General features: G+C 41.9%; 1 protein-coding gene across 1 annotated transcript in view; it reads left to right on the top strand.

Annotated features, from left to right (window-relative positions):
- The window catches only part of PPP1R1C (protein phosphatase 1 regulatory inhibitor subunit 1C), a 48219-nt gene extending 35765 nt beyond the window's left edge, over window positions 1-12454 (top strand). Inside the window, 1 exon segment of the mRNA XM_040561861.1 lies at window positions 12001-12454. Within this exon segment, the coding sequence (XP_040417795.1) occupies window positions 12001-12089 (89 nt within the window). The 3' untranslated portion in view covers window positions 12090-12454.
- The last annotated feature ends 236 nt before the right edge of the window (window positions 12455-12690 follow it).

Below are 12690 nucleotides of genomic sequence, written 5' to 3'. Positions count from 1 at the left end.
TTCTCCTCTCCCCAAAGGTCAGTACAGAGACATTCTTCCAGCCCCGCTCTGTGTTCTAAGCTAGGACTTCGGTTGTGCTGACTTGGCAAATTTCCGAACAGAAAAGCACACTGGTTGTCCATAAGCTTTAGGTACTAAATTGTTTTGCCTGTCTCTGTTTCGGAGAACCATTTTCCACCAGCTGTTTGAGATTCGATGCTGTGTGAGAAAGGGTCACTTCATTTTCCTGGATGCCGGAGAGCAGGAGCCCCACTTCCCGCTTGGCAGCTGACCAGCAAGAGGGAGTGAGCACAGCCCAGCCCTCGCTGAGGACCAAGAGGTGCCTTCCTTGTCCACTTCCTGCTGGCTGCAGCAGTGAGGATCGGGAATTTAAGTAGGTAGAAATGATGAGAGAAAATAACACTCTTCAGCGTGTTTTTTAGCTGCAGCCTGTAAGACAGGGGCCAGCAGTTATTTATGAGTTAGGAGCATGGATTCTTTAGGAAAACCTATCTGAACACTGGGAACAGTATTGAAAATTAGGGATATCTATCCACCTCCCACTTCTACACAGTTACTTTCCAGACTAGAGTTGTAATTTTACGTTTAAGTACAGTTATGTCTTATGAAATAGTAATGTATAGTAAGCACAGTTCCCTTGTTGACATTTCTCTGTGCTGGAAAATGAGGAACTTGTATGTTATGTGAGGACAGGAGTCAAAGCGCACAAACCGAAATGCATGTAATTCAATTTAACATAAGAAAATTTTGTTTTCACTGTGAGAGTGGTCAAACAGTGGCACAGGTTGCCTAGAAAGCTTGTGCAGTCTCTTTCTCTGAAGATATTCAAAACCAGAGTGGACACAGTCATGGACGATCTGCTCCAGCTGGCCCTGGTTGGATTAGACAACCCCGGGGGTACCCTTCAGCCTCACCTATTCAGCTGTTCAATAGCTGTTTTTCTTACCATTTCTGAAACATAAGTAATTCATACGTTAATGACAACCATGATAACAACTTCATCCTGCAGCTGCACATATCAGAATTTCACCTTTTATTCTGATGGATGACATCTTTTTTGGTCAGTATGTTCCCTACTCCTGCAAGAGTTGGGGCAATTGCCACAAGAAAAAAATTGGGGGCAATGGCCACAAGATAGAGCACAGGAAGTTCCGCACCAGCATGCGAAAGAACTTCTTCACGGTGAGGGTGACAGAGCACTGGAACAGGCTGCCCAGGGAGGTTGTGGAGTCTCCCTCTCTGGAGATATTCAAGGCACGTCTGGACGCCTACCTGGGCAGCCTGCTCTAAGGAGCCTGCTTTGGCAGGGGGGTTGGAACCGATGATCTTTCGAGGTCCCTTCCAACCCCTTCGATTCTGTGATTCTGTGAAGAGTGCTCTCTAAGTCAGTTTGCTTGGTCAATACTGTGTCTTGGGGGAAAATGTCTCAGAATCAAAAATTAGAATTAGTGCAGGCTGCAAGCCCCAAATAAGTTAGCTCTTAACATGAGAAACACCTCTCTAGCACCAGGGTTGTTAATAAAACCAGAAAAGGGATTGGCTCTGATTTTCTGGAAGAGCTCTGGTGCTCCTAGGCAGTTCAGCTTACTTGGTTAGTAACTCGCTGCATAGGCTTTGCTTTGGTTAGTATTAAATGCCTGCTGCAGGGGGCTAGGGGAAGGATTCAAGCCATGCTCAGCTTCAGTCTTCTGGAATGGATCCCAGCTGTTTGAGGTGATCTCAGTAGCTCACAGACAATGAGGTGGTGAAAACTGAGCGGGTTCATCCTTTCCAGCAGATTCCTGTTTGGATGTAGGAACTGCAGCTACTGTAGCGGTAATGTAAAATGGTAATTGCCTGCTATTCATATGCCACCCATGAAGTAACTGTGATGGGGGTAATTCAATGTAAACACTGACTTATCAATCACTTGTTTAATCATCACAATGTTTTCGTAATTTTGAAGGTGTTTATAAAATACTTAAAAGAACAGGGGAGCTCATTCCAACGTTTACAATATTACTGATGTTAGGTTATGCAGATGCCAAAATCCTATCTCCTTTGTCATCGTAAAAAGGATCACAATGAAGACTGTAATTACAACTCAGTGGGGGATTCATCAGCAAATTAACAGAGAAGCTTATAGACTTCTGACAGAAACCAAACAGACTGGATTAATTAAAAGTGAAAGCCACACAGCACATGGAAGTATGACAACGAAGCACAGAGACGGATTTTTGACTGACCAGCAGAGATTTTGCTCCTGTTGTTGTTTTACAAAGCACAACTCACTGGAAAGCTTTCTGTGCTTTAACAATCTCAGGCTGCACAAAGTATTCAGGAAGAGATTCAGATCTGCTACTAACAAATCTTGTGCTGTATCTGACCCAGACCATGGAAAGAAATAATGTCCACAAAAAGAATGACAAAAAATAGGAAATACAGACCCAAAAGATAAACCAAGCAGAATTCCTGGGGTTTCCTGCCAGTAGTTGGGGTGAAACAGGAAGCTGTGAAGCAGTAGAAGCTGCTCAGCCCTTACATGCAGAACTTCATTCATCCCATCTTGGGCTCAGTCTCCTGTTTCTGAGCACTGCAGCCTCACTGTCTCTGCCAGGGATTCTCTCCCCTTGGGACTGTGGCAGTCCTTTTTTTTTTTTTTTTTTTTTTTTTCATTTGTTTAGGTTTCTTGACCTCAGAAATATCCTCATGTCAGCCAAAATATGAAAAATCAAAACCACAGTACAATTGTCTAGGAAAACAAGAGCAGCTGGATAATTCTGTCTGTTAACGCTGAAGTCAGATAAGAATGCCTAAGGAGAACTGAAATACAGCTGCGCAGAAATGTCTCATGGAGCTGTGGAGATCAAAATGCTTCATAAAGCATTTTCAGTAAGGTTTTGAATGCACAAATCTCAGAGTGTTTAAATGAATTTTCCTTGTGTTTTCATCTCAGATCAAAGATTAATTTTCCTATAGCATGCCTAGACTTTCTTATAAAAAAATCAGGCAAAGCTAAATGTTTTGGCATTGCTAATATCATAAAGGAAATTACTCATAAAGGAAATTTTGAAATTTCAGATTTTTTTGTAATTGCAAGCAAACAACAATTGTAAAGCTCCAAGCAAGTGCAAACATTCAGCTGTTGAAGTCTGCTGCTGTCATTTTTATAAATGCTTTGGCCTGAATCCATTCTGCTTAACTAAGTCAGGCATGTAGTTACCCTGGGCTTGTTAGAGGCTGCCAAGTGGAGAATCAGACTATGGGAGTTTCTCTGTGTTGATGGTGTAAGAACTCACCAGCAGTACCCAAAGGTTGGTGGGCATCTGCATGCAATTCTACATCCGGAGTGCCCTTGGACATCCCACAGGGACAGTCCATGTGGTGCCAGTGGAAGAGAGAAAGCAAGGATGTTTTTGACGATGTTACCTTTTTACAAAGTTTATTATTATAGAGGAGCATCACATATCTTTGCACTTAAAACAAAAGATCCCAATGGTTACCAAAAAATCTGCGTTAAGTAAAAACGTTTGCCATGTACCAAGGCCAAAACTTGTGAGACTGGGATAGCACTGGCCCCTGTAACTTAGGATAAGTATTCCCAATGATATGCTCTAGCAAAAGGGGCTATAATTAAGCTCTTGGTGAAACCTGATCCTGTATGTGTCTAACCTGTGACTGGGCCTAAATTTAACCACTTGTCCTTGTATGAGAAGCCAGTCACAGCTGGTGAGCACCTGGTGCATTGAATCTGGATGTGGTCTCAGGTCTCATGTCTCCTTAACCTGCAGTCATACTTAATATTGCAGATGTACTTACGTCCCTTCATTCCTTGTACACATTTGAAGTTTCCCTGCTACAGTTAACATAATTCTACGCACATTTAGGGCATAGTACCTTCCTACACGTTTGTTAAATTTTGCAGAGAAATTTTGAGTAAACTTTAGCTGCCCAATGGGGTGTACACCAGGGCTGCATTACAGTGCCAAGGTTTGCCAAGGAGGTACAAACAGAGCTGATCAGGATGAGAATCTTATTCACATCATTCAAGTTTACATCTGTAAATGTCCCTGGGATTTAAAAAAAAAAAAAAAAAAACAAAAAAAAAACACTTCCTTGGCTTCCAGAGACCCATAAACAAACAAAGGCTGAGACAAATATTTGTTTCCACAAAAGAAATGATGGTTCTTAATGTTATCGGTGGTTCCAATCCACCACCAGTGACAGGTTGTTTTGCTGTACAAGATCATTTCCCTGCTTCACTAAGTGGAGTTTATACCACCTCTTTATACCACTTTTTCTTCATACCACTGCAAACTGCTGTGAGCAGGACATACGTAAAAGCGCTACACTTTGTTCTTACTGCTTAAAGCTAGGAGCCAAGCAGCAGGCCCTCTGCAGCACTTGAGGCACTGTGAGGCCTACAAGGCGCCTTGGCTGCAGGCCCTTCAGAAGAGGAATACTGCCTCGTCTGTCCCCGCCATGATGGTGAATTCAAGCACACAGCTCTAAGCTTCTCTCTGAATGATGAAAAAATGGGATGAAAAAATGTCAGCTGAAGAAATGTAAAGCTCTCAGCTGCAGGCTCCGGCAGCTCACCCAGGCCAGAGCAGCAGAGCCCTGCAGGAAAGCCTTGCAGGACTTTGTCACACATGTGGAAGCCATCTAGCCACGCTTTTCACCTCAAGCTGTTGTTGAGGTATTTGACCTAGAGCCATCCTCCACAGAATCAGCTAAGAAATGTTTTCTGGCTTTCCAAAGGGTAAATTAAGGATGGGCTGAGGTTGTTACAAGCCGAAACATTCACATAGCTGATGGCAGGGGCTTCTGCTTTTCATTTGGACCCTTAATACTGGCTGACTTCTGAAGACGATGGCCTAGAGAGGAAACCAGCAAAAGGGTATGTTTGCATACCAGCAGAAGTTGCCTGGAGCAACGAAAGCCTTTCTGTTTACTCTGTTGGCTACCGTAAGTGAGAAGTGCTGTCCCCTGGTCACAGCTAAGCTGACCTCTGTCTCTGGTGAATGTTCCGGCCAGCACATGGAGGATTAACAAAAGCATTTCTGTGCTGAAGCAGCTCCTCCATGCTGGTGTTACGGAGCCAGAGCTGCTTCAAGCAGCTTCTGGGAGTGAAACCGGAGAGGAAAGTGCTGTGTGAGAGAATAAAATGGAAAGCAGCCAGATCTTTGCAACATGAATTTGCTGCTCTCATACAGTCGTTATTGTGATAGTGTAACACTGGGTCTTTTGACTGGGGAGAAAGCAGCATAAGCCCCCAAATTCGTCTTTTGAAAGGCTCACCGTGTGGACTACATTTTGTATATTTGGAGCTAAGAGAAGATTTACTAACAACCGTTCGGTGCTTAGAAAATTAGGCAATCCTTGTTGCTTTGTGTCAGAAAGGTCGTTCACAAGTATTTATGAGGCCATGCTGACCTGCTGGATACACTGATGATCTAATCTACGCCAGGTGTGACCTACATAAACCTATCAGATTTGCCAATACTTCAGATCATTTGTTTTCATTTAGCTATCAGTATTTTTTAAAGAAATGTATGTTATAGTAAAAAAAAATAATAAGAGGAAGATCAAGCACAAAAAAATGATATCTCTTTCTTTGAAAACAGGAAGAAAAAGTCCCATTGACATCTGGAGGATCAGGACCAAGCTCTGTGTAATGCCAGATGACCTGGCTGTGTTCAGGCTGTCTCACTGCGTGCCGAGTAAGGGCAGACCTTTGCACGTTGGTTACCAAGGATCAAGTGATTAGTTTTTTACATTACCATGAAACCTTGGTTAATCACAGCTTGCAAGTACACATACCTTCCAGAGTCCTTCGAGGTGGTTTCATAGAGAAGTATTTTAGAGTTTGGCCCTTGATATCCTTTGCTAGTTTCAACTCAAGCTGACCTTTAGCTTTTCTAACACCATCCCTGTATTATAGGACTGCATTTTTCCACCATATTCCTCATTTTTAGCTAGTCTTCACTTTCATCTACAATATATACATCATCCGTTTGGCCTTGGAGCTCACTGTTGGGGTCCCTGCTTAGCCAAGGTGGTCTTCTGGTACTGCTGCTTGTTTTCCTGTATCAGTACAGACCATGCCTGTGCTTGGAGGAGGCTGCCCCTGAAGACCTGTTATACCTCCTGGGCTCTTCATGTCTGCCTCCCACTGCCTCCAGCTTACAATTTCCCTGAATAAGACAAAGACAAGTGGTGGATGCTGTTTTTCATGAAATGTAGTTTGTTTTTCTGTTATTGTTTATATATATACATATATATATAAAATACAATATATATAATATATATTATAATATATAATATTATATATATATATAATTCAAAAACCTGTTTCAGTTGAAAACTAAAAAGATGACAAAGGAGTTTTAGAGAAGTAAAAACATTTTTAACTTATTGATAAATTCAAAACAAAATGTTACATAAAAGAACATTTCTATTTCCAATTTTGTGGCTTGAATACACGATTTATGTTTTGATATTCTCATTCTTGCTGGGGGAACCGGAACATATTTCATTTAGGACTGGCATAAAATAGACATTTTCATTTGGCTATGATCCTCCTTGGCCAGGTTTTTTTGCTTGATAATTTCAAGGCGATTTAAGTTCTGAAACTCTGAAAATGTCTGCTTTGTCTGCAGCTCAGCTTCAGCTATCACTGCTTTTTGAAAATCTGGAAATCTATTTTTGATAGGAAGAGGATCAGTTCCAAATCATTAAACTAAATAATCCTTCAAACTTCAGGGAATTCAAATTGCCAAGCAGACTTCAATCTGAAGTTTGGTAAATGTCAACACTGTTCCTTGGGCAGTGAAGCAGGGTGAAGGAAGAAGTGTTAAATAGGATAGGGAACTGCCTTAATTACTCGAGATAGAGAACTACCTTAATTACTTTTTTTTTCTTTTTTTTGAGATATTTAATCCAGAAACACGGTTATTTCATATCTTGTGACACTGCTTAGCCTTCTAATCTGGTGCTTTGGTCAGATGGATAGAAGCAAAAATCAAGCTGTTGATTAAACAGCATAGATTTTATTATGTGACTGCAAAAATGCCAGGAAGTTGTACCATTTGCACTCATAATTTATAAGCAATCTACAAATATGCTTTGAGGCAGTGACTTCATCTAAAAAGAATTACCAGTTCAAAGTGTATTAGTGTGCGTCTGCTGAATATGGCTTGGCATTAAGGCTTTCTTCATCAGCATTAATTGGATTAAATTACCTGCAGTGAAATATGAACCCTTTGAGGAAAAACAATTCTTGTCCTGCTGGCTTCAGAAGCATAAAAGAGTGGGGGTGGAGTGGGTAGAGGAAAAAAAATCAAAAGCCAGGCTTCAACTTAAGGCAGAATAGGGTGATTTTGAGCAACCTGTGGGTGCAAAGTCATGGTGAGCGTGCAGTGGGACGGTGAAGCCCCACGAGCGGTAAGCAGCCTTGGGGATGGAAGGATTTTGCTCCCAGGCCTCCCAGGTAAAGAGCAGAGCCCCAGCCAGAGTGGGGCTGGGGACGTGCCAGCAGGACGGCTCAGACCCCGTGAAGCACCTCCACACACCACGGCAGAGCAGGGCAGAGCACCCAGGCTGGGGACAGGGCAGCGAGAGACCACCAGACAGAGCCAGGAGGCAACGCTTTGGGTGGGCAGACTGCCCACAGGCTCAGGGTTACCCACTGCCTGGAATAAGGGCCGTGGAGGACGCAGGGTGCAGGCCGCAGCGAGCAGGCCGGGCCAGGCCGCAGCGCCCGGCCAGGACATCGCCTCTCAGAACATCCATTTCAACACTGCAAAATTTCATCTAAGCTTCTAGCTACCTGAGAATGAAATGGAGATAGGATTTATGAAAAAAAGATATTTTTTTTTTTACTTCTGGAAGTTTTCTAACTCCTGCTACGTGAGAATCAATGGATAATGCTCATTTATGTCCTGCTCTCCATTTCCTTACATTTCCACATTGCATATTGCAATTAAGCCATATAGCCAAAAGTCTTCACTCCTATAAAAAAAAAAATCAATCAATAAAAAAAAGTTCATCATACTAGTTATATACCCCATGCCCTCATTTCTTCCCTTTTTTCATCTTCAAAGAACTTCCTGAAAAAATGCTTTATTCTGGCTCCTACCAATCCCTGCCTGAAATATTCAATCATATATGTTAGACAGGTATGGCGAATGCAAAAGAAATGGCTCTGTAAGTCCAGAGATAAACAATAAGAGATGAATTTGTGGTACAAACATAACATCATTTTGAAATGGACGTCCATTAAACTATAGATAAGTGAAATCATATTTAAAGTGTTTGCCTTACTAAAGGGCATTACTAAAGAGGCCAGCTTGGAGGTAGCTGGGCACTCAAAGTGTTTCTTCACTTATCACAGTTATTTAATAGGAAACGGGTTGGTTATTGCAGGGCACACTTAACAAGGACTGTGACTAAGAAGCATTAATTTATTTGTACGTTTTACAACTGAACAACTGTTTCCCAGGGAACCAAGTGCTGTCTGTGTGATCTAGAAAGAGGAAACCAGAGAAACCAGGGCCCAGCATGGAGCAAGACGGACTCCTGCTGGACGTGGAGCAGGCCGCATACCCCTTCTATAAGACCTTCTATAAGATAAGTAGCTGTTTCCAGCTACTCGTAACTTGATTAAACTGGAATAACTGAAGTTGAAAATCTTCAGAGTGATGAATTTGTGAAAAAGTATCTCATATTTTGGAGTGATGTAGATAAAAGTAGTGAAGTGCAGGAACCTCCGGCCTATTACGTGGCTTGGGCCATGACCCTTGGACATAAACCATCAATTTCTCTTACCTTTTAAGAGGTAATCTGGGTTCTGCTCTGGATGCAATAAGGATGCACCCTTTTTTTGGAAATTCTGCCTCTAGAAGTGCTGGGACAGTGGGGTTATTAGATTATCCATCTGCACTTAACTAAAGTGGCTAGGATGCAATTTCTCCTCAACAAAGGAACTGATGCATACGGGAAGCTTTTGGTTCTGACAACCAGAAATGGTGAGCAGACTTATGTATGATCTGCAGTGAAACAAAAACTGTTTTTATGTTATGACAGCATCAGCACCAGAAAACTTTATCAGACTTATGTTTTGATAAAATCATGAATCTCTGACTAAAAGTTATGTTCCCACTACAACTGTTCTAGTCAAAAACTAGGGAACTAGTCCAGCGAGTAATTTTGTGCATTTGTTGTTTACATTTTTTGAGAATACCAACTCTTTTTCTCTGGTTTCTCTTTTCTATTATCTTTTTAGCTTGAATTTGCCTCCTTTTTTTACCTTGAATTCTTCTATCATGCCAAGGTGGAGCTGACAAGATTGGATTAGGCCCATTCACTGAGGCCTGTTTTCTTACAGTGAACATGAAAGAGGGAAAATAACTTTACAATCTGATTAAATTTCATAAGCCTGCTTCACTGGCTGGCTGAAACCAACCAGCAGCAGAGACTTCACAACTTTTTTCAAACCCAAACCTCCAAATATACTGAGATACCCCTTTCGTCAGTCCCCGTGTGGAATTCAGAGGTCAAGAGAATACATTCTTGATGTGAGAAATGATCCAATTTTGTCACCACATCAGCTCCAGAGAATCTTTGTCAGGTTGGTGCTCACTTTGCATCAGGACAGTTTAAATAACTTGATATTTTGAACTTGGATCTGCTGGATGTACAAGCAGTATCTTCAAAAATATCCTGGCTTTTTTTTTTCTGGTTGTTGTTTGATTGATTGATTGTTTGTTTTAACGAGTAAAATTTTCAGGGTCAAATATTTGTTGTTCATCTTTAGTATATTGCTTCATCACGGAGTAGAAACAAACCCCAAATACCAATATTCTGGTACCTCTTGATTAATGTTTAGGAAAAGAGAGGGCATGAACTGTGTTACCATTGTGATATGTATGAAGATGGAAAAGATGAAAAAGAAATATTTCTATTTTCCTTTATATTAAACTAACTACCACAGGAGCAGTAGTAAGAATAGTTGGGGTGACCTAAGTAATAAGTTTTCATTCAATCTCCAGACAGAATCTAACATTTTAGCAAACAACCTAAATATTGCTAAACAAAGATTTGGGGTATGAATAGATCCAACGTCAGTGCAGCTTGCTTACAAAAACAAATTAAAAAATTATGTATCTGTGGATAGATCACCACATTGTTACTTGTTTATCATTTTCCCAGTGTTGGCAAAGAGAGGTCACACAGCTTACATAACCCTACTGGAGTGACACCTGAGAGCCCCTGCAGAGGCCTCTCCTCCCAAATTGTGTCGGCCGAGCAGGCCGTGGGGGTGAGTGCCGCAGTGTGCTCCTGGGCGTGGGCAGCGCCGGGGCCTTCTGACTGGCCTTGGCAGCCACGGTGCTTCACTGCAGCATTATGTGACTGCACATGAATTTTAATCTAAACGTGTGATTGCTACCACTTAAACTAAATATTTTTTATTACTGTTGACTCTTTTGGTACTGTTAAAGTCTAGCACTTTGTGCACAAAGTATAAGTTTCCAGAAATGCCACCATCTTCTTCTGTTCACATGTTCACATGAAGCCACCCACTTCATATGGTCCCATGATACTCAGAGGAGTTTCACTTCCTGTGTGTCAGTTCATGCTAACTTCCTGCACTGTGTAGCTGCCTTATTTCATAATGTCACTTCAGGGTCAATTAATTCTGGCAGCCTCCACTGCAACGTTTTGTGGTTTGTGAATTATGGCATTACAAGGTTTTCTACATGTGCTGGCCAGTGCAGAGAACACTGCCAGTCTGCACTTCCAATTGGCAGAGGTGAGGGCAGGCAGTAGAATAGAGGTTATGGAAAAAAAAAAAAAAAAAAGGAAAAAAAAAAAAGGAAAAAAAAAAAAAAACCTGATCATAGAATCATGGAATCATAGAATATCTGAGTTGGGAGGGACCCATAAGGATCATAGAGTCCAACTCCTGGGTCCCCAAAGAAAAAAAGTCAGACCATGTGTCTGAGAGAGTTTTCTACACACTTCTTGAACTCTGTCAGGCTCGGTGCTGTGACCGCTGCCTTGGGGAGCCTGTTCCAGTGCCCGACCACCGTCTCAGTGAAGAACGTTTTCCTGATATCCAGTCTAAAAAAAATACAGTTCCTGCTGCCTGCTGGGTGCTGGCTGGGCTGCACCATGGGAAGGCCGCAGCGAGCAGGCCGCAGCGAGCAGGCTGGGCCAGGCCACAGTGCCTGGCCAGGACATCTCCTCTCAGAACATCCATTTCAACATTACAAAATTTCATCTAAGCCTCTAGCTACCTGAGAATGAAATGGAGATAGGAATTATGAAAAAGATATTTTTTTTACTTCTGGAAGTTTTCTAACTCCTGCTGTGTGAGAATCAATGGATAATGCTCATTTATGTCCTGCTCTCCATTCCTGGTGTGAGAAATGATCAAATTTTGTCACCACATCAGCTCCAGAGAATCTGTGTCAGGTTTGGTGCTCACTTTGCATCAGGACAGTTCTTGTCTATAGATCATGGGGAAGCACGTTGGAGAACTCCTCTGCTGCATGTAGGGAGCTGTGACCATGAGTCTCTGGGTCTCTGTGAGCAAGGACTTTCAGGAGATCAATCTCAGGAAAAGGCTCAGATTGAAATTCTGGTAGAGTAATTCCCACACCTACTCTGTGAGCCTTTAAAATTCAAAAGTTGCTTGAGATTGGCAATAGTAATCTCTTCAAGGATCACCAAGAAAAGAAAAGAAGCAAATACTGTTCTGTTCTACAAGGTGTCTGTTAGTGGTCTTTCCAACAAAGCATGATAAATTTCCAAAGATCTGATATTCAAGGAAGAGACTATTTCTGTTGGAAATACATTATGGTACTGTCTGAATTATGATGTTTGTAGGAAAAGGGGACCAGTACGAGCACTAAAAATATTTCTATTAGTTTATTTATTTATTTGTTTCTTCCTTCAGGAAAACAAATGTCCAACGTAAGCTAACACAACTTTTAACTACAACTTTTATATTTTCAGGGATAAAGCATCTGAAGAGTCAGAGTGATTCAGCATTTCCAGAAGAGGAAGAGGGAATCAGTGAAAGAGAAGAGGAATGGGACCACTAACCCACACAAGGGTGCCTGGGGGCCGGGTACCGCAATGACGGAGCTGCAACACCATGTGTGCGTCCCACAATTCACCACCGCTTGTGTTCCCGCGGAGCAGGGTGCGCTGGGGAGCACGCCTTGACTGGGCTTTACAGCCACTTGCAAATTCGTTTTGTGAGCCTTATACCTGGAGATAAAACGTTTGTTTTAAAGTCACTCTTCTTTCATTTTCTATGACGTAGAAATGTCATTTGCAAATGGGGTAGTGATCTGATGGCAGTACTGCCAGAGCTTAACTTCTGCGTGTGAGCTGTGTTATAAGACTTGTTGTAAATAAAACCCATTTAAAAGCTACAAAATAAATAATACATTCATTTAGACAAGACTGTGTGTTGTACAGTGGGTTTGTCTACCCTGCAGAGAAATGTTCATACAGAATGATCCCTTCAGTTAAAGACACCTTTTGCCAGTAACATCAGAGTTAGCTTCAGTAACATAGGCAGAAACAAAACAAGCGGAGTCACCTCTCCAGAGCAATGAAGTCTGTCACTATGACTGCAATGGCACTATGACTGTAATGGCACTATGAGTGCCATGTCATCACGGCTATAATGGCAGC

This window comes from Cygnus olor, chromosome 6 (assembly GCF_009769625.2).
Source record: "Cygnus olor isolate bCygOlo1 chromosome 6, bCygOlo1.pri.v2, whole genome shotgun sequence".
NCBI classification, from domain to species: Eukaryota; Metazoa; Chordata; class Aves; order Anseriformes; family Anatidae; genus Cygnus; species Cygnus olor.
Note: the sequence above shows the minus strand (reverse complement) of the source record. Positions and strands in the feature narration are given on the sequence as shown.